Source organism: Calidris pugnax, unplaced genomic scaffold (genome assembly GCF_001431845.1).
Source record: "Calidris pugnax isolate Ruff unplaced genomic scaffold, ASM143184v1 scaffold32, whole genome shotgun sequence".
NCBI lineage: Eukaryota > Metazoa > Chordata > Aves > Charadriiformes > Scolopacidae > Calidris > Calidris pugnax.
This window is the reverse complement of record NW_015090783.1, coordinates 8,159,055-8,186,630: the sequence shown is the minus strand read 5'-3', so window position 1 is coordinate 8,186,630 and position 27,576 is coordinate 8,159,055. Positions and strand designations below refer to the sequence as shown.

At 37.1% G+C, this 27,576-nt stretch overlaps 2 protein-coding genes across 3 annotated transcripts in view; one reads left to right on the top strand and one right to left on the bottom strand.

The window, feature by feature from the left end:
* Positions 1 to 27,576, bottom strand: part of RSPH14 (radial spoke head 14 homolog (Chlamydomonas)) — a 108,792-nt gene that overhangs the window by 36,251 nt on the left and 44,965 nt on the right. The gene's annotated exons all lie outside the window — the stretch shown is intronic.
* GNAZ (guanine nucleotide binding protein (G protein), alpha z polypeptide) overlaps positions 1 to 27,576 on the top strand; it is a 79,960-nt gene that overhangs the window by 18,243 nt on the left and 34,141 nt on the right. The window contains exon 2 of the mRNA XM_014964289.1: positions 8,360 to 9,641. Coding sequence (XP_014819775.1) covers positions 8,919 to 9,641 — 723 coding nt within the window. The 5' untranslated portion in view covers positions 8,360 to 8,918. The remainder of the gene's footprint in view (positions 1 to 8,359; positions 9,642 to 27,576) is intronic.

Below are 27,576 nucleotides of genomic sequence, written 5' to 3'. Positions count from 1 at the left end.
AACCCTGCAGTATGTGAGTCTTAGCTCATGAATCACCCACATAAGCACTGTGGTAACACTGATGATAAAAGCTGAACAGCAACTCTAATGAAGACACAACCTACACGACTGTCATCACCTGAGATGCCCACTGAGTGGGTACTGCATTTTGTTTGTTGCTTTATTACAAATTTTTAAGTAAGTCTGATGTTTGTATGTCCCTAAAGCAGATGCTATGTGTGTTGTTTCTCCTCGCCCTTGTCTAGCAGCCAGGATTTTTCTGCACACCCACTGTTAGACCCACTGTAATACTCTTGTAATGTTACATTCTTTATGGAAGTCTAGAGGTCACCTCTAAAATGACTGCTGTGGGAGAGTCTAGTCTTAGTTAAATTGCGACAGAGCACAGGCAACTCCATACGTAGCCACTGACACTACTCTGGATTTTCAGCAACACAACACAGAATAGAACCCTTGTATTTTTGGCTCTACTCAAGAATCAGTGTTATGTACTGGTTGTGCTGATGCTTCTTCTCACTGTTTCACACTAGTTTGTAGATGTTGCTAAAACACATAATGATTTAAATATCTACCAAGTCTTCAGGTATTAATGCTTTATAGGACTTATGTTTCCAACTTCCTAAAGTAAGTGGGGTGTGCATAGTTAAAAGAAAAATAACTAACAGGTTCTTGTATTCTGCTGTGGTCTGGATCTTAGCTGAGCTGGTGTAAACTCCAGTGCCCCTAGCTAAAGATCAGAATCAATCTTTATAAAAACAGGGGTTGAATGCTCAATTTATATGGAATACTTTATTTTCACAATATGTTCTTACATGTTCCTAGAACTTGCATCAAGGCAATATGTTAAATTTTGGCTGGGTGATATACTTAGCTAGTGGACACCATTACCCTCTATGTGGAAAGACAGAGGGAATATCAGGGATTTTCATGAATACTTACAGGCAGAAAGTTCATGATCAGGTTTGTAACTTTGGTTTATGCTCCTGGCTCTGGAGAGACAGGTGTTCCAGTGGACACATATTGTTTCTGGTTTTCCTTAACATAAAATCTTTTCATCCCCCCTTCTTTTTTCTTCTCCTAAGCCTCTAGACCAGCAAGTCCAATTACCCTTGCCTAGCAAGTGGTTTCTTGAAATGGAATATTTTTCTACTCTAGCTAGAACTAAAATTTTTCAAAGTTTCTAAGTTAAACTTTCTTTTTTTGTGAGAACGGCAAATGTGCATCCACGCCATAAAGCTCATCTTCTGTTGAATTTCATGTCCTTGGCTCAAAGTTTGAAGGTGTAGCAGGATTTTAAAGAAAAGTTCTCAGTTTCTTTTTTCTTTTACTGTGGATGAAGCAATTCATTTTTCCCCAAGTGCTCTGTTCAGAAGTGCCCAAGCCATTTTTATGAAAAATTTCCACAGACATTTATTTAGAGAGAGAGATCTGATGGAGATATTTTCAACATAAGTACTTTCCCAAGGCTTTAAGTAATGGAAAACAGCAATATAAATAATGTTGTCGGCAAACTGCAACAAAGAGTTGTACTATCAACTAAGAGGTAGCATTAAGAAAAAAATTCATCCAGTCTTTTTCTTCCTTTATAGGCTTTTACCCTTCCTCTTTCAGATTTCAATGATTGTCTAAAGAGAATGTTAGTAATGTCTGTGGCCCCAGTTTTAGAACAACTTTATTCTGTAATAAATGCACTTTAATCACCATACATTAAACAGTAAACTAACTTCTGTGAAATTATTTCAGCCTCACATTTATACTGCAGGCACATCTGGGACTCTTTCTGGCTGCTTTCCTGGATTCCAAAATCTGAACCAATTTCCCCATTCCTTATTAGCCTCGATTCTTAATAGAACGCTTGACTTCTGCCTCAGCAAACCACCTTGGGTATTTCCTTATATATCATACTCCCTCATGTCTTTTTCTCTTTTGTTAATAGTGTAAGAAGTGATTGAAAGTTAAAACCTTCAAAATTAGGTTTTGTTAAAGTATTGGAATCCTCTATGGATATGTATAATCATTAGAAACTGATGACATTAGGTTGGCTTACACTTGTAAGTCTTAGATGTGTGCTGTGCTACTTTGGGCTACATTTGCTTGTATTTGCCTTGACACGGGGAAGTGCTGGAACAGGCAGGTTCTCTGCCCCTAAACCTTCAGATAAGGAAAGAGAAAGAAGCAGCTGGGAAAGTATAGCTTGGGTAAGGTTTTGTTTTCTTCCTCTGGCAGTATATGTTCTGTAATACTGGATAGAGCATCAGTCCTGAATTGACCAGGATTGGTGCCAGCTATAGCTAAAATTACTGTGGAAAGTTTGCTGTAACCTTTTGAACTTCATTTTACTTCCTTAAATTAGGTACTATTGGGGAAAAAAAATGTATGTATCATCTGGCTACTAGGATGGAAATACTGTAAAGAGCTGAATAAGATTAGGCTTCTAAAGCTCTGTGTGTGCAGCCTGGTGATGGTGAAGCTAAATTATTAGATTACTGGTACCACTTGCATTTGAGGGAGAATATAGCTTTGTGCCTGCAATGCCAGCTGAAAATTCCTGCTGTTAGCAGCATCCTGTGTGCACAGTCTCTATATTGCCTGGATAGTCACAGCAATTGGCTTTATTCTCAACCTAGGAGCCAGCTACTTCCAATAAAATCTGTGTGTGCGTGTTTGTGTGTACATCTTTCAAGGCACATTCTGTAACTCTGTGTTCCATGATAACGTGCCAGTAGCTAATGCAACAAGAGACAATACTCGAATTTTTCCTTAGGGAAATTTTTACAATTGAATTGGGTTGTTGTAGTGTCATTCTCCTTCCTCCCAACCCCTGTTACTTGGGGACATGATGAGAAAAGGGACAAATGTTTATGATTGCAAACACACAGATCAGTTTGAGCGAGACAGAAGTGATGGGTAGGGGCAAAGAGCAAGCCTAGATATGAAAGAAAAACAATGACTGGTTTTATTGACAGCGTATAAAAGTGTAGACAGAAGAATATGCTAGTAATAAACAGTCTGCTCAGTTAAATGGACTTCAATAGATTTATATAATAAACTAATGAAGAATTTTGCTCAGGTATCTTTTCCACTCCAAAAATGAACTTTTTGGCATTACTTTGGGGCACGTTAATTTTATCTTGTGGAAGAGCTACCCGTTTTAGTCATGACAAGATAGCCCATGTATATGATCAGATTTGACAAATACATTTTCTTAACATTTTAAGCAGCTTCAGTTGTCAGTAGAAGGCAGATGTATTAGTTTAGATGCACACATTCAGTATAATGCGATCATTCACTCTGTAAGATTTGTTTTTAAACAAGGTTTAGAGAAACATGCACAGTGAAAGGAAGCGATGGGGCTTTCCACTAGAGGTACTGAAAAGAATTCTTTCTGATTAGAACCTTACAGCCATGAAACACTTGCCTTTTTAATATGCAAATACGATTGCAATTTTTGCAGTAGGAATGACGAGAAGACAAAAAAATGGTAAATCAATAGTGTAAACTCATTTACGCAGTGTTTATGTATTTCTGGTCTTCCCTACAATAAGGAGATACTACTCTATCCTTCTGTCCTTTTCTGTGTTAAACATATTAACGAATGGCAAGCAGAGTAGTTGATATGTAAAACACTGGGGGATATGAATGATGCATCTCAAAATGTTGTGGAAGTACACAATAGGAAGTACTCTGCACATTGTACAAGCTGTCTGAAAGGAATTTTTTTTTTCTTGAAAGTCTCTTTCTAACGAACTGTTTGTCATAAGTGATTGTTGGGGAAAAAATAAAAATATCTGCTTATCTTATATGGCCATAAAAATCTCCAGATTTATTATAACTACTGATGCATTTTCTCTTGCTGTTTCTCTCTAGTCACTCTTTTTCAGGATGTAACTCGAATAAAGAGAAGAAAGGGAGTCCCATATTTGCTTCTTGCAAAATTTTTCCAAGTGATTGTTGGGGAAAAAATAAAAATATCTGCTTATCTTATATGGCCATAAAAATCTCCAGATTTATTATAACTACTGATGCATTTTGGAAGCAATATGCATCTCTTGCTGCTCCAGATTTATTATAACTACTGATGCATTTTCTCTTGCTGTTTCTCTCTAGTCACTCTTTTTCAGGATGTAACTCGAATAAAGAGAAGAAAGGGAGTCCCATATTTGCTTCTTGCAAAATTTTTCATCTTTGATCACAGAGACTTGTAGAAAATGTCACAAAGAATTTGACTAGTGGTCTTATCAATGACATGAAAATGAAGCCACTGATGCTGAGGACTTAAAGGAAAATCAGTTTAAAATGTTCTGAACATGTCAGAATAGGCATGATTAATGGAGCCAACTCTAATTTTTATGTAATTAAAACAAGAATTTGGCCTGATATCTAATACAGTAATTTCATTCTCCGTGTGGCTGGAAAGTTACTCATTAAGAAACAGTTTCCTCAACTCTTATTTTTCATCTTCTGTGACCATTGGAAAAAGCCAATTATTTGAAGAAAGTAGAACTCCTCATTTTGGGGGTTTTTCCTTTACACATCTTTGTATTAGAGTAAGTAAAGTTGTGCTAATTACCATTCTAATAATGCCTATGCTATTATTTTAATTTTCTGCTGATTAATATGGTCTTTGTGTGCTAATGTCCTTCTGACGTGCAAAGGGAAGTAAGATAAATACAGCTGATATTAGACCCTTGTGGAATTTTAGACCAGGAAATAGCGATGCAGAGTGTACTTGGGGTAACGGGTTCAGATATCTTTACATGTAAGGACCCAAAATGCTTCAATTACAAGCCTGCTCATACACTGTGATCCATACAGGCAAATATGACAGATAAGCACTCTGAACTGGCACCAAATATGACAGATAAGCACTCTGAACTGGCGCATATCACAGAATCATAGGGTGGTTTGGGTTGGAAGGGACCTTAAAGATCATCCAGTTCCACCCCCCCTGCCCTGGGCAGGGACACCTCCCACCAGACCAGGTTGCCCAAAGCCCCATCCAGCCTGGCCTGGGATACCTCCAGGGATGGGGCATCCACAGCGTCTCTGGGCAACCTGGGCCAGGGTCTCACCACCCTCACAGGAAAGAACTTCCTAATTTCTAGTCTAAGTCTTCTCTCTTTCAGATTAAAAACATTACACCTCATTCCATGGCAATTTAATGCATGTGGATTTGGGATGGTTTACAGGCAGGTGTTAGAGCATGGAGATTAAAAGAATGCAGGGAGAAAGCAGGTTTAAAGAGGGGCAAGGTAGAAGAGGGAAAGTTGAAGATCTTCAGATGTACGTGAGATCTTCAGAACTGAATAAAAGCTGCTGTTCCAAAAATGTTTGTGGTAATAGTGTTCTGGGAATCTAAGGAAAGATGGGAAGAAGGGGGATATGGAAATGCATTTTAATCAGTATACTGTCATATACTGTTTTTGGAGTGTTCACTTTTTTTGTGGTCAGAGTTCAAGTTGTGGAATTTTGCAACTGTTTGCAACAATCATCTATTCATCCTCTCCTAACTAAAATACAGTACGCAATACGCCAGTACCGATCCTGACCTATACTGACTCATCCTAGTAGTTGTGAATTGTATCCAGGTCTACATTGGTTCAACTATGTATCTCACTTAAGCAGGGTTAGAGTTAGGAAGGGATTTAAAGATAAATATAGAATCAGTAAAAGTATTTAAGAGTGAGTGATTGCAAGCTCAACTGTGCCAGACTAACATCCCAGGAAACTTCAGGAATGCATATGTAAAACTGTCATCCATTGAGTCTCTCCAGTCTTTATACCTTTTTCTCTGATGTTGAGGGATTAACAATGATTGCCATAACTGTTTGTCCTTCCATACGTGCATGTTTCACATTCCCAGAGACCTTCACATTTATATACTGGAAACTGCTGAAAAGGGATCCAGTGTTGCAAGAACCTGCCCAATGCTAAGGTGCTGTTACAGAGCAGTAGACCTCAGGGATGCATTCCAGTGGGGACTTGGATCTGAAAGCAGACACACACGCTGCCTTTCCACTTGTCAGCCCACCATAAATCAGAAGAGATCTGTAAGTGACTTTAAACGTGTTCAGAGCAAAGGCTATACAAAATACAGAAACTAGGATTAGGGTAGCCCGCTGTGACAAAGAACGTACAAATAACAGCAGACTAGTAATACCTCTTGCTGAACAGAAGAGTCTGAGATCACTACACTTGTTTCTACCACCTGAGGAATGAAATCCTAGATATAGAATTTATTCCCCCCTTCTACCCTTCCAAATAAATGTTATAAGAATGATTTTTTTTTTAAATGTAAATTTGAGATGCTAAGAAATTCAAAAAACTGAGCTTTTTTCTTTATTTTAACCGTATAACTCTTCTCTAGTACTGCAGCTGATGTAATTGTCCTTATCTATATCTGTGAAGCTCCGACCTCAAAGTTTTTATGCTGTGTTATATCTCAATTACCATTATTTAAAGGTTAGCTAAAACTATTATTTGACATAATTAATTTCTACTATGGTGACAGCTACCATGAGGGTAAAGCAAGATCTCACTGAAATCCCTGGCTGATAATGGCTTTTGGCAAGACAAAAACAGGAGCTGAAATCACCAACAATAAAAGAGTATCTTACAAAGCATGTACTACTACATGTATATGCATTAGTAAATACATGTTACACACTAAAATAGAAGTAATGTAAATATAAGTTTGTATTTTTCAACCAGAGCAGTGACACCAAGTAGGAATGAGACCCAGCCCATCCTGCTCTATATCTATAGAAGTAAGTCTTATCCTATGATGTAAGTGATGTGGAAAAAAGGAAAAAGAACTGGTAAATCCAGTGATGAAATATCTTTTGTTCAGTAAAATTTCTGCTGTGATGCTTAAGAAAGAAAGAAAGCAAAGTACATGAGGTTGCAAGTAGTTGTAGTTCAATTTCTGTTCTCGCAAAAGCCAGAGGTTCAACATCTGACTTGGATCGTTCTGTCCTTCTCGTAGCGTGGAGTCACCCTCTTCAGTATGTATTTTAATGCTGTGTCACTTCTGCACTGAAATGCTAGTAAGTTCATGCAGGAAAAACTTCCAGACTTCTAGGGCAACTTTGACAATGGAATTTGGGGGACAAATGCCATGTCATTAAAATGTAGGTGAAGTTATATTCCTTCAGCAGGCTCTGAAATTTTTCTTAAGTCTACCTCTAAGGGTATCTCAGTGGCATGCAGCTTAGTTTGCAAAAATAGTCACTGAGGACCCTCTAGACACAAGTAAACAGACAGCAATATAGGTGCCAAAGTGGGCTGGGGACAGCATTCAGTGAGGAAGCCGTGGCATCTGTGATTCCCCTGCCCACTGTGCTCAGAGCTTGGTGAGAGCAGCAAACCCTCCTAGAAGAGAGGCGAGTTATCGCCAATCAGCTGTTAGTAATGTGTTTTCCCTCTGTGAGAGGTAACTGCTTCCTGCTGTTGCCTTCTGCAGAGTTCCAACTAGTAGGCTTAACCCCTAATTTGGGAAAGAATAATTGCTCTAACAGCCACTGAGAAGCTGTCAGCCCTTGCTTGGGAGGGCATTTCCTGTGCTTTTGTATGAAACATTTGCCTTGTTGTCACTGTTCACTTTTACTGTATTTCAGAATTTTCATGTATTAAAAATGAGGGAGAGGAGGCTTAATGACACTTATCTTGGTCATGGAAAGAAGCTTACAAAGTTTGTTGTAGTAGTGCATCGCTTTATTGATTGAGCAGGATGCAGGTTGTATGTTTAACAGTCCTGTTCTGCAAGGGGAAAGATCTGCATTCTGCAAAGATCAGTAACTCTCCCTTTTACAAAATCATGAAACAAAGTTAATCACCTCCTTTTGCTTCCTAATTTAGTTATTTAAATGTTCAGTGCAAACAGAAAAGATGAAAGAAAATCCAGGAGGACATCTGTCTGAGTACAAGATATTGATATAAATAGAGAGACTGGGAAAAGTAGTTGTGAGTCTGTTTCGTTTTCTACTTCAGGAAAACCAGTCAGAACAGGACTGTGCAGGAAAAGCACTGCCATAAGCTCTTGCTGAGGGAGAAATTGGGGCACAGCTCAGCACTGTTTGTTTTCATGTAGGTTTAGATAATAAAACACAGAAGGCTGAAAGGGAGATTTGATTTACTATTGTTCAGAAACCACATTTTCTTAGGTCTGCAAGCTTCAGCTGTCCCTATGTTTTTGCAAGGCTTTTAGATTTTTGCTTTTCTTCACATATTTTTCCATCTGTATTTGCTGTTTGGGATAATAAAAGGTTTAGAAGTCTAGAAGAAGAGGAGAAAGCGAGTGGTTTGCAGCAAGGAAGTGGAGTCTCTCATTTCATTCATTTCTCTTCTCATTGTTTGGCAGGTGGAAAGCACAGATTTACAGAGCTGAACTGGATCAGCTGAAGAAGTGGGGGAAGAGAAACAAAACAAGTGCAGCACCATTGAAAAGAGCTTCAGCTTTATCTAGCAGCATCACCACAGCAACCAGAAAATACAACTAAAAGACAAGGGCTAGAGCAGAGAAGGTGAACGTGCGGCTCCTTACCTTTGGACAGAAGGCAGCAAAATAATTATGCAGAACAGAAAAGAGTATTTGACGGATCTAGCCAAACTGTGGCAAAGGGAAGCGTCCCTTCATTAACAGGAATGTGCCACTGTTTATGCACTGGAAAGGGGAGTGCCATGAGATCTACTGAAGAGACTATTTCTGTGGTTGCATACCTACATGTGTTTGCACCCCTGCTGGGACTGAATTAGGTGGTAGAGACATCTTGGATTGCCAGGTATTGGGTAGCGAGTTGGTTTTTTTTTTGTTCAAGGTACCTGGCACGAGAACTGAAAGGCACCACAGATCTTTTTCAGAGAGGCAAACAGAGTGAGACAGTCTCCAACCTTTCCCTTCTGTTCCTGCCTGCTATACCATGGGATGTCGGCAAAGCTCTGAGGAGAAAGAGGCAGCGCGGCGGTCCCGTAGGATTGACCGCCACCTGCGCTCTGAAAGTCAGCGACAACGAAGGGAGATTAAGCTCCTCCTCCTGGGTACCAGCAATTCTGGGAAGAGTACGATCGTCAAGCAGATGAAAATCATTCATAGTGGTGGCTTTAACTTGGAGGCTTGCAAAGAATACAAACCTCTGATTATCTACAATGCAATTGACTCCCTCACACGTATCATTCGGGCTCTGGCCACCCTTAAGATAGAATTTCACAATCCCGACAGAGCATACGATGCCGTGCAGCTCTTTGCCCTGACAGGCCCAGCTGAGAGCAAAGGTGAGATTACCCCCGAGCTCCTGGGAGTCATGAAGCGGCTGTGGGCAGACCCTGGTGTGCAGGAGTGTTTTTGCCGCTCCAATGAGTACCACCTAGAGGATAACGCTGCGTACTACCTAAATGACCTCGAAAGGATTGCAGCACTGGACTACATCCCTACAGTGGAAGATATTCTGCGTTCTCGGGACATGACCACAGGGATTGTAGAAAATAAGTTCACCTTCAAAGAGCTGACTTTCAAAATGGTGGATGTGGGTGGACAGAGATCTGAACGCAAAAAATGGATCCACTGTTTCGAGGGGGTTACAGCAATAATTTTCTGTGTGGAGCTGAGTGGATATGACTTGAAGCTGTATGAAGATAACCAAACAGTAAGTGCACCTTCTGCTCCTTATTCTCTTTCCTTCTCTTCCTTTCCCCCTCCCCACTGTTTGGCCTTTTTTTTCGCCCCCATGTCCTCACCCTCCCAAGGCAGTAATCCCTGAGTTCCCAGCCCCAAATGTGATTTCCTTCCCCTCACCCCTAATCTGTAGTAAAAAGCCAGAAGCGATGATTCCGTTATTTGGATAGTTGTTTGCACTGGACAGATCTATTTATTTATTTATTTATTTAGTGATACTTTTGGGAAATGGAGCTGCTTTTCACATTATTTGGATAGTTGTTTGCACTGGACAGATTTATTTATTTATTTATTTATTTAGTGTTACTTTGAGGAAATGGAACTGCTTTTCACGTGACAGCTGATTTTTGTGTGTGTGGGTGCCTTTTTGCCAAATGTTTACCTGGTTAAATGTTACTCCAAACATCACTTTAAAAGGTAGATAGAAGTGACATCCCGGTGTACAGGGATGGCTAATTTGGACACCATGTTTTGCAAGTCCTGGGAAATTTTGAAGCTAAAATAGTAATAAGTAACAGGTTTCTCCCCGTTCTTTTTCAAGGATTTTCAATCAGAATTTGGGATTAAATTATTTTTTAAAAAAATCAGATCTAGATTTTAATTAGTATGTAACTTTTAAATTTGCAATTTTCTTTTACTTTTTTTGTTTCTATGGCTGATTTACCTTGTTCGATGACTAACTACTCCTGTTTCATTCCCTTTAATGTTATTGGCTTCTGGTTTTCACAGCACGCAAATACAGTAACTATGGAAAAAATATATGAACACTTGCACATACGTAGCTCTGTGTTTGCTATCACATTCAGCTTGCCTGAGTTAACCTTTATAGGGTTTTATTTGAACTTACTTTTTGACAGCCTTGTAAAATGTGATGCTTAAGAGATGAGGGTTTGTGGGTAGGAACACATAATGATTCTATCATCTAGTGGTTCCTAAACATTCTGTATTTATGTTTGAAAACAGCTGCCTTTCAGGAAGAATTAAAATAAATACTGTAAATTCAGAAAGTTAACCTTAAAATGCTCCTACTTCTTGTGTACTCCCTTACACACCTTCAGTTGTTTTACACTTTAGAGAGCTTGTTCACCAGTATCAGTTCCTGGAGTACTCCAGAATACCAGAATCCTTGTTCTTTTACAGCAGGTGCATTACATCAGTGTTACTGGGGTGGAAATTGTTCCAAGAAATTTTTATATGATGTTTCAAATAGAATCGGATCTCAATAGGTTTACAGAAAGAGATCTGTCAGCCAGGTTTAATGCTCTGGTTTGGGCAGTCCTCTATGGCAAAGGGGCCAACTGTGACCTTCCTCACGGTTGTTTATTTTGTACTGGACTTGTGTAATGTCAACATAGTTGCATACCTGATTTTTTCATTAAAAACTGTTTATCGAGAGCTCCTGTACTCTTTAGAGATGCCAACTACATGGTCATGGTTTTGGTAATGACTGGAATAACTGCAATGGCTTTAATGCCTAAATGTGAATGCCTCCCCCAAATTATGCTTATTTTATGTAAAACATGCCATCCACCAGATCCCTGAGGCAAGGGGAACTGCATTGGTACCTGAAACAACTTCAGTGCCTTCTATCTATTCTGCTGTTTATACAGTATCACTTATCATAGAATCATGGTACAGATTAAAATATTGTCAAGTGACCTAGCAGATTGCACAGCTCTGGTGATAGAAATTTATAGCAATTGAGATGGAGAAACTCCATGAGATGGAAATGATTAAAGAAAGGAATTCCATAGGTTCTCCATATTTTCCAGAGATTGTATTGGAAGTTGACGTCAGTCACTAAGGTAGAACTGGAGGAAAGTTCTAGTATTTCCTTCCAAACTGTATGAAAAATGCACAAACTGGAAAGAAACAAATATCAGACAAAACCTGCAGAGCAATACTTCCCAGAAATCTCACCCTTGGCTTTTCGTTTGCTTGTTTGTGGTTACTGCTGTACCTCTCTGTAAAGCCCTGTCTGTTCACACTCTGGGTTCTGCAACCAACTCCTACCCTCCAAACCAGTGTAAGAAAAGATCATCACCAAAGAAAACAGGAGAAAACTATTCCCTTTGTTTCCCATGCATGTAGGAAAGGGGTTCTTTAAGTATCACTCCATACAATCTTTTATCATTATTGGTAGAGCAATGTGAAATTATTTCAACTCATTTGTACATTTAATTTCTTTGTCAGTATTTTTGGTTGCTAATACAATTTCTTTACGAAGATTTTTTTCTTATTATGCAGGAGCTAAGTGGTAAGTTTGAGAGCAATTATGCTTAGGTTTGAACCAAGACTACAAAATCGTTTCCAAAAATATTCCCTTTGTTTTACAAGCTTGCCTTATATGGTTGAATCCCTTTTGCATGTACTTTCTATGATTCTTCAAGGTAAAAAACCCTTATGGTCAAGAACATTCACCTAAACTGAATTTTGATAAAACCTTTCAGAAATATTTGAATTTTACTGCAAATGAAATAAGCATTATGAGTACTACATCTTTTACAAAAATTTCTCTTATCAGAAGGCAGCTGGCAAATTTGAGAAGCAATTATACTAGGTCATGAGAAATACCAGACCAGAGAAACCTATTTTAAGGAAAAAAAAAAAAAGAAGCCTAAATTTTAGTGGCTTTGTCAGGTTTGTCCAGATCTTTCTGTCATGCTTCCATCATTGTCTCTGTGTGTCTGAGGCTATTTGATAAGTATGGAATTGTCTCTTAGATTATTTTTTGCAAAGATGTGATATTTCCAATAATCCTTGTTGGCGCTGTTTGAGTTGGCCCTTTTTTTGTTGGTATAGCTTATCATATATAGAATATTTCCCTATTCTTATCTTCTGTAGTGATTTTGCAGCTTATCCACTGCACTTCCATTTTCTTCTCTGGCCAACACTAACTGATTCTCTGGTCCCTGTCCTACACATGGACTTACGCTTCGTTATCTGGAGATTCTTGTTTTGACATTAGTGTCTTCCTATTGTAACAGATTTCTAGATCTGATTTGTGTTTAGTAACCACCTCTTGACATGAGAGAAGCATTGCCTCTAATTCTTCCTCTTCATTTTCAAAGATATTGGGAAAAGTGTGTCTTATTTATATTTAGATCCTGACTGGGAGTTGGTTGGTTTCTTGCAATTCTTTAGACTTTTCTTGCCTTGTTCTTCAGATTTAGAAATTAAAAAAAAAAATAGCCCAAAAGAATATACTCTGTAAAATCCTCATGGAGGTTGATTTTGATTCCTTTATTTAGAATTAAATGAAGTAAGCATCTGGGTTATTTCTCAGTGACATCGAAGCCCACTTTTACATAGTGTTTTAACAGCCTGGAGGGCTAATCTCCTGTGATCTCTTTTTATCCCTTTTCTGCAATCTGATGTTCCTTGGTGCTACTGTTTATAGAGTGTACTCAACATTGAAATTCAGACTTTTATCATCCCTCAGCTTCCATGTTTATGCAACCACTGTCCAACTATTTGCCTGCCTATAAAATTAAATTCTGCAGACATACTTTTATGATCTGTTGACAAATTTGAACACAGATGAAATATGTGAGAATAGTTATCTTTCTCAAACTCCCACTTAAATGGCAAAATGAAAAGGGACACCTAATAGCATTTCATGGGGAACCTGACTCTATAACCATAAAGAACAGGTTACCTTTGTCCCATCTTTCTTTGGCTGTTATACTTTATCCAAACATATATCCATTATTTTACTGTATAGAGCACGGCATGTTCCAGGTGTGTTGTATAAACAATACAGTGTTAAACAGCTCCGACAGCTAAACTACAAGAAGTACCTTCACTGGTAGATCACCTGAACTGCAACACTGAGACTGCCACTCATGGAAAAAGTCCTACAAATAATAGTGTTGCTGAGTCTAAAATGCTTCCTGGTGTAGTACCTATGGTGAAGAGAACTATTAAATAAAACTAGTCCCCTGTCAAACATAACTTACTGCTTGACAGAGCGCGTAAGAATCTGTCTGATTTATAAACTGCAAAAGTTAGGCAAATGATCTATATGAAGATGATAACTGTGCTTCTTGTTGACAGCAGTGGATAAATGCTATGCATAAGCTCTGCCTTTATTAAGACGTGTTAAAATAATGATTGGCAGATATGGTAAAAATGGAGTGGAAAATGAGCTAGCTCTGCATACTGGTAGGTCCTGAATATAGCTAATCTGTGAAGTCTGTTCAGGGCAGGAGTTTTGTAGTGACACTAATGTGCAGAAGGGAGAACAAAAATAATGTCCCAACTATCAGCTGCCTGCACAGTTTTTCCTTTGTGCATAATTTTAAGAGACAAAATAAGTTACACTTTATACTGCCTGGAAACAAATGAGAGAAGGGGAAGACAGACTATTTTTTCTGGGGCCTTTGTCTTTCTCTTGCTACACTTTATTCTGGATGCCACCATGTGCAGAGACAAAATCACCTGAGTTAACAGTTTGCAGATCTGGCCAGAACAATATTTTGGTTTGTCTGTTCACATATTTAGCTGCTTACTGAAGAGCAAGACAGGGAAAACTAGAAATCTTCACTTTTTTTTTTTTTTTTTCCTCTACCTGGTGCATTTTCCTCTGTCACTCTCTATAACAATATTTTTCCTGCATATCTAGGGTTATCTGCAAATGTGATCTGTGTCTGTTTTTATTTCCACAATGTCTTACACATTTTTTCTGCCTAACATGCAATAAATATAGCTTTATCTTTCCGTGCACGTAGTTAGTATGACTCAACTAGGTAACAGCTGCCTCTCTTTTGACACAGTTGCAAAACTGGTTTGTACAATACCCTTGGAATGCTATTGATTTATTATAAGATTATTAATCCTGATCTGCACTCTGACAAGGTTGCCTTGGGTTTTTATATCCCCACGCTGATTTCTTCTCTATTATATCAAATAAATTACTTGTCTCAGTTTTCATGGTCCTTAGCAGCTGATTGACCCATTCTATCTTTTACTACATATTAAGATGTCATCTCTGGCCTTTGATAATGTGAAATTATCAAGCGATTTATTTTATTTTTTTGTTGCTGCCTTTTTACGTGTTGTATCCTGCCCTTAGGAAGAGTTGCTTGTTAATCTTAAGTGTCTCACCTTTATTTAAATTTCTTCTTGAATTAATGTGTGCTAGAGGACATTAAATAATCTCTACTCTCTCATGTCAGTACTCCTGCCGCTCACCTTGAAAAGAAGTCATGCAGTTTCTTTGTGACTCTCCCCATCTACCTGTATGCACTCAGTTTTGTTTCATACCTGCTGCACATACTGATGGATGTTTTTCAGGTTTCTTCTACAGTGTATGGCTGCAACAGGGTTCTAGACCATTAGAAACATTCTTCAAAGATAGAATAACAAAGTAAATACTGAAATGAGTTTAACATGAATGTATCATTGAGAATTCCTGAGTTGTAACAGATTCACATGGCGCAGAAGATACCAAGCAAAGGTTGTATGTGCCTGCTTTTTAAAGAAGTGATACTAGTTCAATAATTTTATAAAAATGAATGATAAAGGAAAACTACTTGCAGATAACTTAAGGTTTAGATATATATTTTTTTTTCTTTTGTACAGCCATTGCAAGTAAATGGAGAAATGAAATGTTAGGCTTTTTTAAGGCTATTCTTTTAGTATAGCATCTTGTTAAAAGGAAGATGCATATGAAAAAGACAAAATACTGCAGCAAACAGTTGAGACTGCATTGGGCCTCATACAAAACAAATAGTTGGGGTTATTATGGAACCTCTCAATTATTTGACAGTAATTTACCTGGAAAGCCCTCTGTCACACGCCAATTGCATGAACTTTGAGCAGAAATCCTGTTTCTGCCAGGAATTTTTTTATCAAGCAAACCAAATTTTAAACTTTTTTTTTTTTTCCCCCTGAAACCAAGTACTTAAGGAGCTTATTGGCCTTTCCTGATACTTCAGCTTTTTGAGTGTACAGTATATTAAAACTTCTTTCTGGCATGCAGCTATTTTCCTGCAATAATAATAATAAGAGTCAGGGCAGAGGGGAAATTGTGATACACGTTATACATAGCCCTTTTAGCACCTGTTAGCACCACTGATAAAAAAAAGTATCATTAAATGTCTTCCTATCAAACTAAGCCTCTTGGGAATCTGAGACAAAGATTGACCTAAACTGTTCAGGTGCTCTCATTTTTCATGAAGTCTTTCCATTTCAAGATATTTCATAGTGAACTTTGTGTGGGAGCAAAGCCTAGATGATGTCAGTGTTCATGTGTGTAATCTTCCAGCACTGCAAATGCAATTCTAGCGTTGCCTTTTTTCACTTCAGGGAATATATATGTTATTTTCTTACCAATATTTACTTTTATATAGTGGTATACCAAGATTCTGGTCTAAAGACTTGTATCCAAACATGTATATTTTACAATACATAAATATTAGTAAAATAATGAATATATGTTAAAGAGAATGAAGTTAAGAATGGAGTAAGAATGAAGTTAAATCAACTCCCAATTTGCAATTATTTTTACTATATATTGTTTAAAGACAAGGTTTATTTTTGGATACATTGTTCACTACAATTGTATGCTTCTGATATGGATATCCACATGTAGAACACACAGGACAACAATTTTCTATATTTTGGACTTGTTGCCATACCCTGAACTTTATATTCTGTGTAACTTCAGATACTAACAGCAACTTTATACATAAACTATTCTGTCTGTATTTACTAAATTACTTCCTTTAATTGAAAAGGAAAAGTTCACAAATATGATAATGCTTTACACTGTGCAATAAAAAAAAAATATACTCATTCTAATTACATGGTTTGATTGGATGAAGATGCCGGTATCAGATTGTAAAAGCCTGAGAAGTTTTGCTGTAAGGCTTATCTATTTAATGTCGATAGACTAATTGCTAAGACAACACTGTGTTTAAACTCAAAGATAAATCGGCATTTTTATCACTGTAGAACAGTGGGCTTAATTTAAAAAAAAAATTCAGAGAGACAACAACAGGAAGACTTCTACCTATTTTGGAAAAATGTGAGATGAAAGTAATGCTGTATTAGTGCAGCATTCCTGCAGTGGACCTACTGAGTAGTATTCATCTGCTCTGGTATCTAATGGTGGTTGTCAGACTTGCGTCTGAATTAGATGACTAAATTTCCCTGCGTATCTAGGTAACTGCAGGGGGTGGCTCAAATCCCCCCCCATGACAAATGCCTGAGAGATGATATAACTGTCTTTTTTTTGGTCTCTGTGACTGGCTGTATTCAAAACTTCTAGACTAGATAAGGTGTTTTACTGTGATTTTTAAATCAGTTCAGAGCATGATAGTACAGAGGTAAATAAAATACGAAGACATCAGGAGTGGCAAAATACTCCTAAATATCCTATAACCTTCAGGCTCAGGATAGTCTTTAGGTGGAGAGATATGGGTACCGACAGATAAATAAACAGAACATGAGCAAAAAACTTAGTTCTTCAGCAAAGCCATTGACATTGTCCAGTTAAATTAGTATGTGCAGAAAGCATCTCCTATCCATATTGGTTTCATGGGCAGAGAAGTTGATCATATAGATTTGGGTAGCATCTATTTGATAAACAATCAATTCATGAAGGAAAGGAACTGACTTTCTCAGAATCTCTCAACTGGGCTGGAAAGTCACGGTCCCCTTCCCAAATATATTATCATAGAAATGATAAGAGTACAATTACAGCACTACTTATAACAAGGCAAATACAGGAATTAGAAGGGGAATACACCAGAGCAATACAAGGTTCTCTTACAGCAAAATGCTGTCTTTAGATGAAACTCTCTAGATGACTTTATTGAATATCACTTGCTTAATAGCAAATTTGTTTGTCCTTGTAGAACCTCTTGAATAGTAAGGAAGGAATGGCACAAATTTTTAGGGCTTTGAGGCATGGCATGGCCCAGCCTTTTGGAAAATATTATTCTTGTACATTTAGAGGTTTAAACTTCAGAGGAACAACTATCCATCATATATCATTCAACACAAAGCTGAAAATAACTTTTGAAGAATACTGGACCTTAATGAGACTGTTATGGAACAATGTGATTCATTTACTGAGTGCATTAGATTCCAGTTATTAAGATCATACAAACATGAAAAAAATATTTTCTGTGCTTAGAGAAAACAATAACCAATATGTGCATTAAGAGGGCATTTTATTATCAAAGTTACGTTTTTAAAAATACTATACTGTAATTTTCAAGAAATGGTTTGTAATCAGTGCTAGGTATAAATGTTTTACCAAGTAGAAAGGCATGTATTTTCTATTTCTTGCTATGCAAATATACTTAGACATATATTTCAAGCACGAATGCTTAGAAATCTTTCTGCTGAGAAAAACATAAGGTTATACTTCCTGAATTAAAGCGAAAATTTGGGGAAATTAGATTCTCTGAAACTTAATGCATATGAAGTAGTGTGGCATATTTCAAGCAATTGCAGTTCCCAATCAGTTTCAACTTCTGTTTGATAAAAATATGTAGGCCTCTTATGCAAACTTCACAATAAACTAAACGTAACTCTTAAAAGACATACTACAAGAAATATTAATGATTTATGTGTAGTTTGGACATTCACTTGACTGTACTGTAAGAAGCCAAGATCCATCTGCAGCCCAATGCCAGGAATAGACTAATGAGGGTTATGTTCAGAGCACTTCTAGAATCCATCAAGTGGGTAAAGAAGTGTTGATATCATCTCTCATAATACTGTATGTTGTCTACCTAATAATCGCAGGCAATAGGAACATGTCAATACCAAAACCAAAAAAGGTAGAAAAATTCCATCTTGGTCTGGAAAAGCAGCTACTTCAGGTTTTTTCTGTAACTGTTCTGAACAAAAAAGTAGATAAAAGCTGTAAGAACTCTCTGTGGTATGCCAGCCCTGGAGAAAGTAGCGGATTCTAATTAGCCTTGGAAGCTAGCAGAGATGCTGGAACAAAGAAGGAGGATCCTCACTGTTAGTACAGCTTCAGAGTGAGTTCTGATGGTGGTGGATTTTTCAGAACTTCGTTCCATGTTCCATTATTACAAGTCCATATTTTAGGTAAATATATTATTCTATAATTCCCCCCTCCGCCCTGTCCTTCCCCTCTCTCTCCCAAGTAATACAAGTGTAATTTGGCATACACCTGAGCTTTCTATACCGTTGGGATGGCTATCTAAAAAACATCCAGGATGTTAGAACACTTTTCCAGTATGTGTTCCTAATATATATTTTTCAGTGTATCCAAAATCCTTACTGACTCACGAGACAGCTGGCTTTGTTTGATAACATAAAAAACATACCTAATGGGAATTTATTCACATGCCTGACTCCTAATGTGTGAATTTAAAAGGCTCCCTGGCTTAGAAGAACAGAGACATCAGACATAGCTCTTCTACCTGTGAATGTAGAGAGACACTGTGTCCTGAAATGGAGGCTGAGAGAATTTTTCTGGTTGCTGTTATTTGGTTATCCCTTACTGTGGAGAAAGCAGGGAAACAAAATGTTGATCTGAAATTTTGCACTTGCAATGCCATAGTACTCATTGTCTTGATGGCTGGTGGGCAAATCTCTCCTATAATGCTCAGTTACTCCAACTATCTAGTTTAGAAGTTGGTAACAGAAGAACTGGTAATACATTTTTCAAGCTTTAATGGAGAAAATTGTGTGGCATTAAATGAAAAGACACGACGTGGTCTTGACTACCAAAATCCCTACAAGGTTTGACAGGATTAGTAACAAAGAAAAAATGAAACATTTAAATAGTACAGCAGTATGTATGTGAAATCTAAAAATACTAAGTACCCATTTTTGAAAAGCATTACAAGGTGAATAGCAAATACTTGATTGTCTTGAAGGTATTCCTACTAACATCGCATTAGTTGTAATCATGTTTAAAATGGTTTTCAAGAATAACTTTTGTCTCATGCATGTACAGGTCAAAAAAACTGGGAGAAACTCATAACTCAGACTAGAATATACAGACATAAATATAGTTCTTACAAAGGAAACTCATGCCTTCTAAAGCTTGTAAGTTGGGGAAATGGATTGGGTTGGTTGGCTGTTGGGTTTGGTGTGATTTTTTTGTTTGGTTTTTGGCGGTATTTTGTTTGTTTGTTTGTTTGTTTAAGAAATGAGAAAGTGTGCAAGGTTATGAATTTTGATGCTAAAACCATGTTACTTTGGAAAAAAGAGCTCGACAAAGACTTCTTCTGAGAGAAATTGGGCTGCTGTGGCTTCCCCCTGCCACTGTAGGGAAGGCTTGTCCTGAACGAACAACTGATTCAAGGTGGGAGGAGGAGGATCTGATGGACAATTTTTTTAGTGTAAGGAGACAGAAGAGGTGCAGTAGATGCTCAGCAACTTACCCGGGTTAACATATTCCTAAATGATATTAAAAAGTCACTGTTCAGTCTGACGTAGTAGTGATATTTTCAGTAGTATTTTTACTAATATTTATTGTTCTAAACTGTGATTAACAAGAAAATTCCCTTTTTTTCATGCTCAAAGACTAGATCCTTGGATAAGTTTATCTTATATATCACTATTGTCGTTGGAGATGGTGCTTTGCATAAGGAATAGTTTGTTTTTCTGCATTCATTTCTCCACTTCTTACCGTTCTTTTGGATCTTGTTAATATGGAAGCATGAACTTGATGAGCTCAGAGGTCCCTTCCAACCATGAATATTCTGTGAATCTATGATTCTGTGAATGTCTGCTGCCTGCCGTGATTCTGCTGTGTACACTTTTGGAATTTTAAGTAGAATTTTTTTAAATACTTTTAAGAAATAACTAATTTTATGGGCAGAAGAACAATAGAAATATGAATTATGACAGAAAAATAATCGAAGAGATCTAAATATTGCTAATAAGTGATCTCTTCTTAGGGGAATGTAACAAACTGAGGCTTTTTAAGAACACTAACCTTAACACTAGGTCAAAACTTGTCAAAAGTTATGTTCCTGGATACTTGATCAAATCTACTTAACAAATAGAACTTTTCTAAAAATTTATTCTTGTGGTAGGACAATTAAGAGAATTATGTCTATTCTCACAAAAATATACCTATTTTCCATCTTCTTCTTTTTTATAATTTCTCTTCTATAAAACAGGTATGCATGTTCTTGAAAGTCTTTTAGATATATATTTGAATCATTACTTAAATACTTTTGGCTTTCTCACCGTTGCCTAATGTCTTTCAGTGCAGAGTCTTATCTCTGCCATCATCTTGAACAAAAGGTTAAGGCATTCTGTCTTATCTTAAAGCTGTTTCATTTTTTCAGTAGTACAGAAGTTTCTCACTTGCATAAAGCAAAGAGACTTCCTTGCAGTGGATTCAGTCTCCTTTCATGGCTCTCAGTGCAGTCTGTAGTTATGCCTCAAACAACACTGCCATCTGCTACCACTGTATGATGGATCTTGATGGATCTATTGCATGTACAGAGCATTCTGGCCATGCCAGATTTTTGATTTTTTTTTTTTTTTTTTTTTTTGGATGGTAGCAGCCAGTCAGGGTCCTTCCTTTTGTCTTACAGGTGACAATTCTGGACATGTGCTGAAGGTCTTTACTATGTGTTTGTAGTAAGCCTTCTGTGTTCCCAGGGTTGGCTGGCTTTACTGGGCATCTGCAGCATAGGCATTTGCTTTGGGCACAGCTGCACAGTGCCATGGCTGGACAGATGAGGTGAAACTAGAGGATAAGAGATTCATGGTAGCTGGCTGCTGTCACCTCCAGAAGGACCTGGGGCTGAGGGGCTGCAGGTCAGATGAATTATCTTGTCAGGTCAACATTGTCCATGGACTGATCACTGAGCGTTCTTTCCTGTGCAGTGCTACAGGACTGGTTCTGGGCCTTTACTCTTCTGTTAACATGATCTCTTTTTTAAAATTTAATTCTAACCCTATCTACTGTCTTTTATATCAATATACTTATAGGATATTTATACTAATAATCTTTTGTACTAAACAATTCAAAATTAACAACATGAATACAATTTAGACATTCAGTGCTGTCTCTGTATTTGCTTTCAAAACCATGTGGTGGTTATACCATTAGGATGTTCTAGCTGAATTGGGCATCATTAGCAAAAGGAGGCCATTCTAGTCCCTTGACAGAAAACTTACAACTTAAGAAGATGTAAATATTTGTTATACATGCTGGAAAGGTGGTGTTGTGGGTTCTTTTTTTTAATCGATAAAGTTTTGCAAATATAAATACTTGACCACTGAAACATACCTAGTAATATTCTCATAGGGGTGGTCTGAAGTGGCACTCAGTCTAGACTAAAGCCTCTTCAAGTACAACTTTGTGTTATTTTTTGCTCTGTGGATGCAAAACTCTTATCCCAACTTGTACCTCAGGTTATTTTTTGCTCTGTGGATGCAAAACTCTGATCATAACTTGTCCTCATTTTGCTTAAGTTTCCTTTGTAAGGATCATAAGAGGATCCGATCTCTGTAATTTCTCTTTCTGTCATTAACTAAGTCATTAAATAAGCTTGGACATTAGACAGATCCCTGTAGAATCTGCCTATATGCTTGCATATATTTAGTAACTTGCATTTATTGCTGCCCATTTTACTGCCCTTTCAGCCATTTTCAGATGTGGAATAATCTTCATAGCCAGGAGCTTATTCTTAATGCAGGGTCTCCACATAAGAGGGGAGGAAAGCCAGCATAAAACCTGAAGAATTTGGCAGACAGGCAGATGGGTAAATATGATACCTGTAACACTTTCAAATGACTCACATAAAACCACGTAACGCACTGCAACAGAAAGAGGAGTGCTCAGTTCCCTTGGTCAAAGGGTAGAGCCAGGATGTAGAGACTTCCTGGAAAGTCCTTCCTGGTAACAATTCAGTATGTGATTGATGGCATTACAAACTCCATCAGAGTTCAGGCTCTATTATATGGCTGCCAGGGAGTAAGCTTCAGCACAATGGATCATCAGAAAACAATTCTGCCACATTATCTACCCTGTTATCCTGGCTCCTGTGGAGCACTGAACAAACCTACGCCTCGGTCAGCCAGGGGAACGTGCTGGGGATCCTGGGCGCTGGCAGAGTGTTCTGCTGTCCCTGTCTTCAGTATTATTGTATTTATAGAAATGATGTACTACTGTATTGTTAGGAACTGTAAGGCTATGTTTACACAAACCACAGTTAAGGTAAAAACGAATAGTTATTTGTAAAACTGGAAAATAGACAACAATGTTTGGAAGATGTTACTGAATCCTGTTTGAGACAAGAGCTAACATTAACTAAATTGGCTTCTTTCCTAATTTCAGGTCCTCTTATCACCTGATCTTTATTATATACAATATAAGTGTATATATATACTCTTGAGAGATGACAAATGGTTTATCAAAGGTTACAATGTAATCACATTTTTGTATATTCAGATGATGCCACAAAATGAGAAGAACTTGCTAAAGCAAATAAACCATCAAAACACAGCGAGATAATATTATGAGCTCATATGTCAAATTCAAGAAACTGCTTGAGCTTTGGGCTGCATGAAATTAAAAAAGGCTTTTCTTTAGCATTATGAATTTGAAGACATATATTAGGCTTTGATATAACAATATACTGTAAGAGCGCAACATTTTCACAATTAAAGTAAGAGCAAGGAGTATTGGAAGCAAAATAACCCAGAATATCACAGCATAAATCTTCAGAAGCTGTATTTACTAAGACCTGCATCACCTTGGAATTGTTGACACGCATATAAGCCACTTGCACACTCATTACCATTGCAGGCGGTACTGCAATTAAGCCAGAGTAATATGATGAGCAGTGTTAGTGCTTTGGTTTGTGTAAACTCAAAATTCCTTACATTTTTTACAGTATTATCAATTTATTTGTTTGATCTATGTGGTATTTCTACATAGGCTTTTCAAGAATAGGCTCTTTTGAACAGAGGTCGGGTGTTAGGAAGAGAAATCACACGCAAGTAAAAATAATTTTATGCTTGCATTACAATGTTGCCATTCCAGCAGGTTTTTTTTTTTTAATTAAAAATAATGGTGTCTAATACTGAGAACACTTAGGTAACTGCCATTTTTCTGGCAATGTGACAAGGCTTTTACGGGAAGTTTAATCTGTTTAAAGATACTGTTAGACATTTCAGTATCTTGTTGACTCATATAATGCACGTACCAGAAAGAGCTTTTGGAGTTGTAACAGTTTGGTCTATGAAAATATCAACTCAATGTTCAATAGCAGTCAAAAAAGCAAGCAACATTAGGAAAGGACTAAGGAAAAATCAGAAAACAGTATAAAATGCAAAGCATGTCTGCTTTCAGAATACTATCTAAGTTCTTGTTCTCCCATTTTGAGGAAAGTATATTTGAATTAGAGCAAACAGGAGCTAAAGTACAGAATATTTTAAATAAAAATAACGAATAATAGATGAGGACTTTTTTCCCTAGGAAAAAAAAGGATGTACAGAGCAGGACAATATGAGGAGCTTATAAAGTGATGACTAGCATACTGAAAATTGATTTCTAATCATTATCTATTATGTCTTTTAAGGACCAAGGATATTGAATGACATTATTAGGTATAATATTTAGAACAAGGTACAGATAAAGGCAGCGCAAGTCCACACAATAGATAGTGAAATTATGGAGCTTGCTACCCAAGTATGTCAGTGTGACAAAACTCTGCACAACTTTAGAAGGAATAGAAAAATGTATTTAAAAAAAAAAAGTCAAAATAGTGCTTTTGACTTGGAAGTTCTGAGTTCAGACCCTGAGAATAAAGGATAAACTACTAGGGAAATATTTGCATTTCTCCAGATCTTCATTTTCTCCCCCTCCCCAAATTATCTATTATTACCAACTGTAAAACATGAGATTTTGGGTTAGATGGATCTTTGTCTCGGATGCCTGCCCTTTTTTTTTTCTTTCTCTTTATGAAAAGTAACAGATGAGACAGTATATGCATGTGCCATAGATTTTTTTTTCTTTGATTGTGTGCTGCCAAGACTGCATACTTAAGCCTGCTTCTTGGGATAGATTTTTGAGTATCAAAATGCATTTTTAAAGCTATTAATAGGCTTAGTTTAATTTTCAACCTGTCAACCAATGACAGTGTCCCCTGATTATACTTCAAAATTAGCAGATGATGAATAACTCCTCTACTCCAATTAATTCAGTTCTCTAACTCCTGTCACTTATTTTTTAGATATTTGATCTTGATACTGTCCTTTCTTTACATTATTAAACTGATTAAAACATCTTGCTTCCAAAATACATAGTCCAGTCATTCTCTGTGTACTTTTCCTCATTATTTACTGATTGGTCATATTTTACTTTACAAATAGGAACCAACCCCCAATCATTTGTCATCAGTAGAAATAAATGATTGATAATAGTTTAACACAATTTAGCATAAAATTCATTTAACAGAAGCAGCATCTTTAGAAGCAAGAATCCTTCAGCCCATCAGTTATGGGAAGAAAGCTTATGACTAAACTTATTTCATAGAATAGCATGATGGTATGTCATACATATGCTACATTTACTTAGAGACAGCCTGGCCCTGAGCATTTTTTAATTTATTTTTTTTTAGAACCCCTCTAGTTTAACAACCTTATGTTCTCTTCTTCTGCTGTTTCCCTGGCAACGTGGCATGGTGGAGTGTCATATCAGTTGACAGTGAGCTTTGCTTCAGCTGTGTCCTGCCAAAGCTAGCAGTGTTTCTAGCAATCTGAGCCTTCTCACTGCAACTATGACATGGCAATGAGATTTCTTTCCATTAATATTTGCCAAAATGAGTTGGAATTCCAATAGTGTAAATCTTTATGCAGCAGTGCCCTGATAATACAGGCTAGGGATGTCATTGGACTTGTCAGAGTAGACTAATTTTTACAAAGCCTTTTAGTATGAGGTGTAGTCCAACAGTATGAATTCTCCTGGCAGTGATACAGGAAGGGATGGTTCTAACTGCAGCTTGCATTGTGCCTTTGCTGTTCTTCATAGATCAAATGAAAGCAGTAATTAGAAATAAATAAATAAAATCCCAACAACCCATACATGGGAAAAGGAAAACAATCAAATGAATTGGAAAAGGGAGAGGTTAATAAAGGAGGTTACAGATATGTTAAAAAAAATAAAATCAAAGGCTGACAAAACTAAACGCAGTGTGACTGTGCCTAAAATGTCCTGGAGGCAGTGTTCTGCACAGCATCTGGCTGTCATTGCTGTCCAGAAATCCAGACTGAGACTTACAGCATTTCAAAAGGTTTCAAAAGGTTAATTCATTTTGTTTAGCTAAAAAGATTGCAAAGTACTTGCTTAGTACATGAGTACCCGAAGGAGCAAAAAATGCTCAATAATTAAATAATCTAATGGAGAAATGCAAAGGATGAACAAATGGCTAGAGGGTAGATCAGATAAATACCAATCTGAAATGGCTGCGCTTTTTTTAATTTTATTTTTTTAGGTAGGAGGCTGAACCAGTTGAAACAGCTTTTCTGGAAGACAGAGTTTAGTCAAACATCCATTGACAGCTACAAATAACTGGACTTAGGACAGGGAAAACCCAAGAGATAGAAATGATCATAGTTGTGATACATGGAAGTTAGACCAGAAGATCCAGTGATCATGATATTCTCAGATTAATATTTATTTATACAGAGATGAAATAAAAGTCCAAATTATAGCCTTGTTATTTTATAAATTAAATAATACATTCTTGCTAAATCCTTCCATTTTAAGATCCCAACTTGATGAAACGATTCTGTGTGTAGTTTTTTTCTTTCTTTTCATTTTTTAAATTTTATTTTAACAGCATAGAATAAGGAAAGCAGAACTAATGCACTTGGTGAAATGCATATTGAATGCATATATTAAGTTATACAAGCCTGCTGAGATTGTCTATAAGATCACCACTTAGGAAGAAAGTGAGGTCTCATTCTCTCCCTCCTGCTTGTTCATCTCTACAGTCAAGTACTGCTACCTCTGCTGAGTGCTTCTACCTCATTACTTGTGGCAGCTCTATTGTTCTTCAGGCCCTTTGCTAAACAGGTAAAACTCACAAACCTATCAGAAAATTATCAAATATTTCACTGTGGTTGATTTTCTGCTGGAATGCTGTGTATATCACAGTGAGTTCCAGATCTGTGTTAAGGCAAACAGTAGGATCCCATGTCCAGAAGCAGAGGAAAACGAAAAGGTAGATGAGGCAGGCTTCCCTATTTTGATTTATCAACTGCCAGAGCAGCTAAAGTCATCCTATATAGCCAAACCTTACTACAGGATTTGTTATCCGTGTTATTTGGGCAAGAAAAGTAGGAAAGATACACTATTGGAGTTACAGGGAAGACATAACAAACCTCTGTATCTGCATTTCACCAAGTGATAAGCTTCACGATACTCAGGGCATTATTACCAGATAGTGCTTAATAATGTTACCTGCTCCCTTTTATTTTCTTCTGTAAAAGTCAGAGCATCTGGTCTATAGCATATGAATAATTTCTTCTCTAAATGCAATCACCTCAAATACTAGAATCACAGGGGTTTTTTTGGTAACAGAAATTAGATTCTCAGTCAATTTCTGCTCTACTTTTTCAGAGATTAAACAGATCAGGGATACATGGTAGGAAGCACTTAAATTTAATCCTTACTCCTATTCTTACCTTCTCTCTCATTCCAGTATTTATTAGCAACTGCTTTTTGATGCTCTTTTTTGTGTTATAGTGTTTATCACAGTGAATTATTCACTGTCTTAGAAGATGTGAGAACAACGGTTCAAAGATAAGGAATGAAAAGCTTGTGCTTGATAGAAAGATAAGAGAAATTGTCAGAAATACTGAACTTCATGAACTTTTAATATGAGCAAAGCATGGCTACCAATTTAAATTCTTTGTACTTTGCTTTTCTGATTAATACTTCT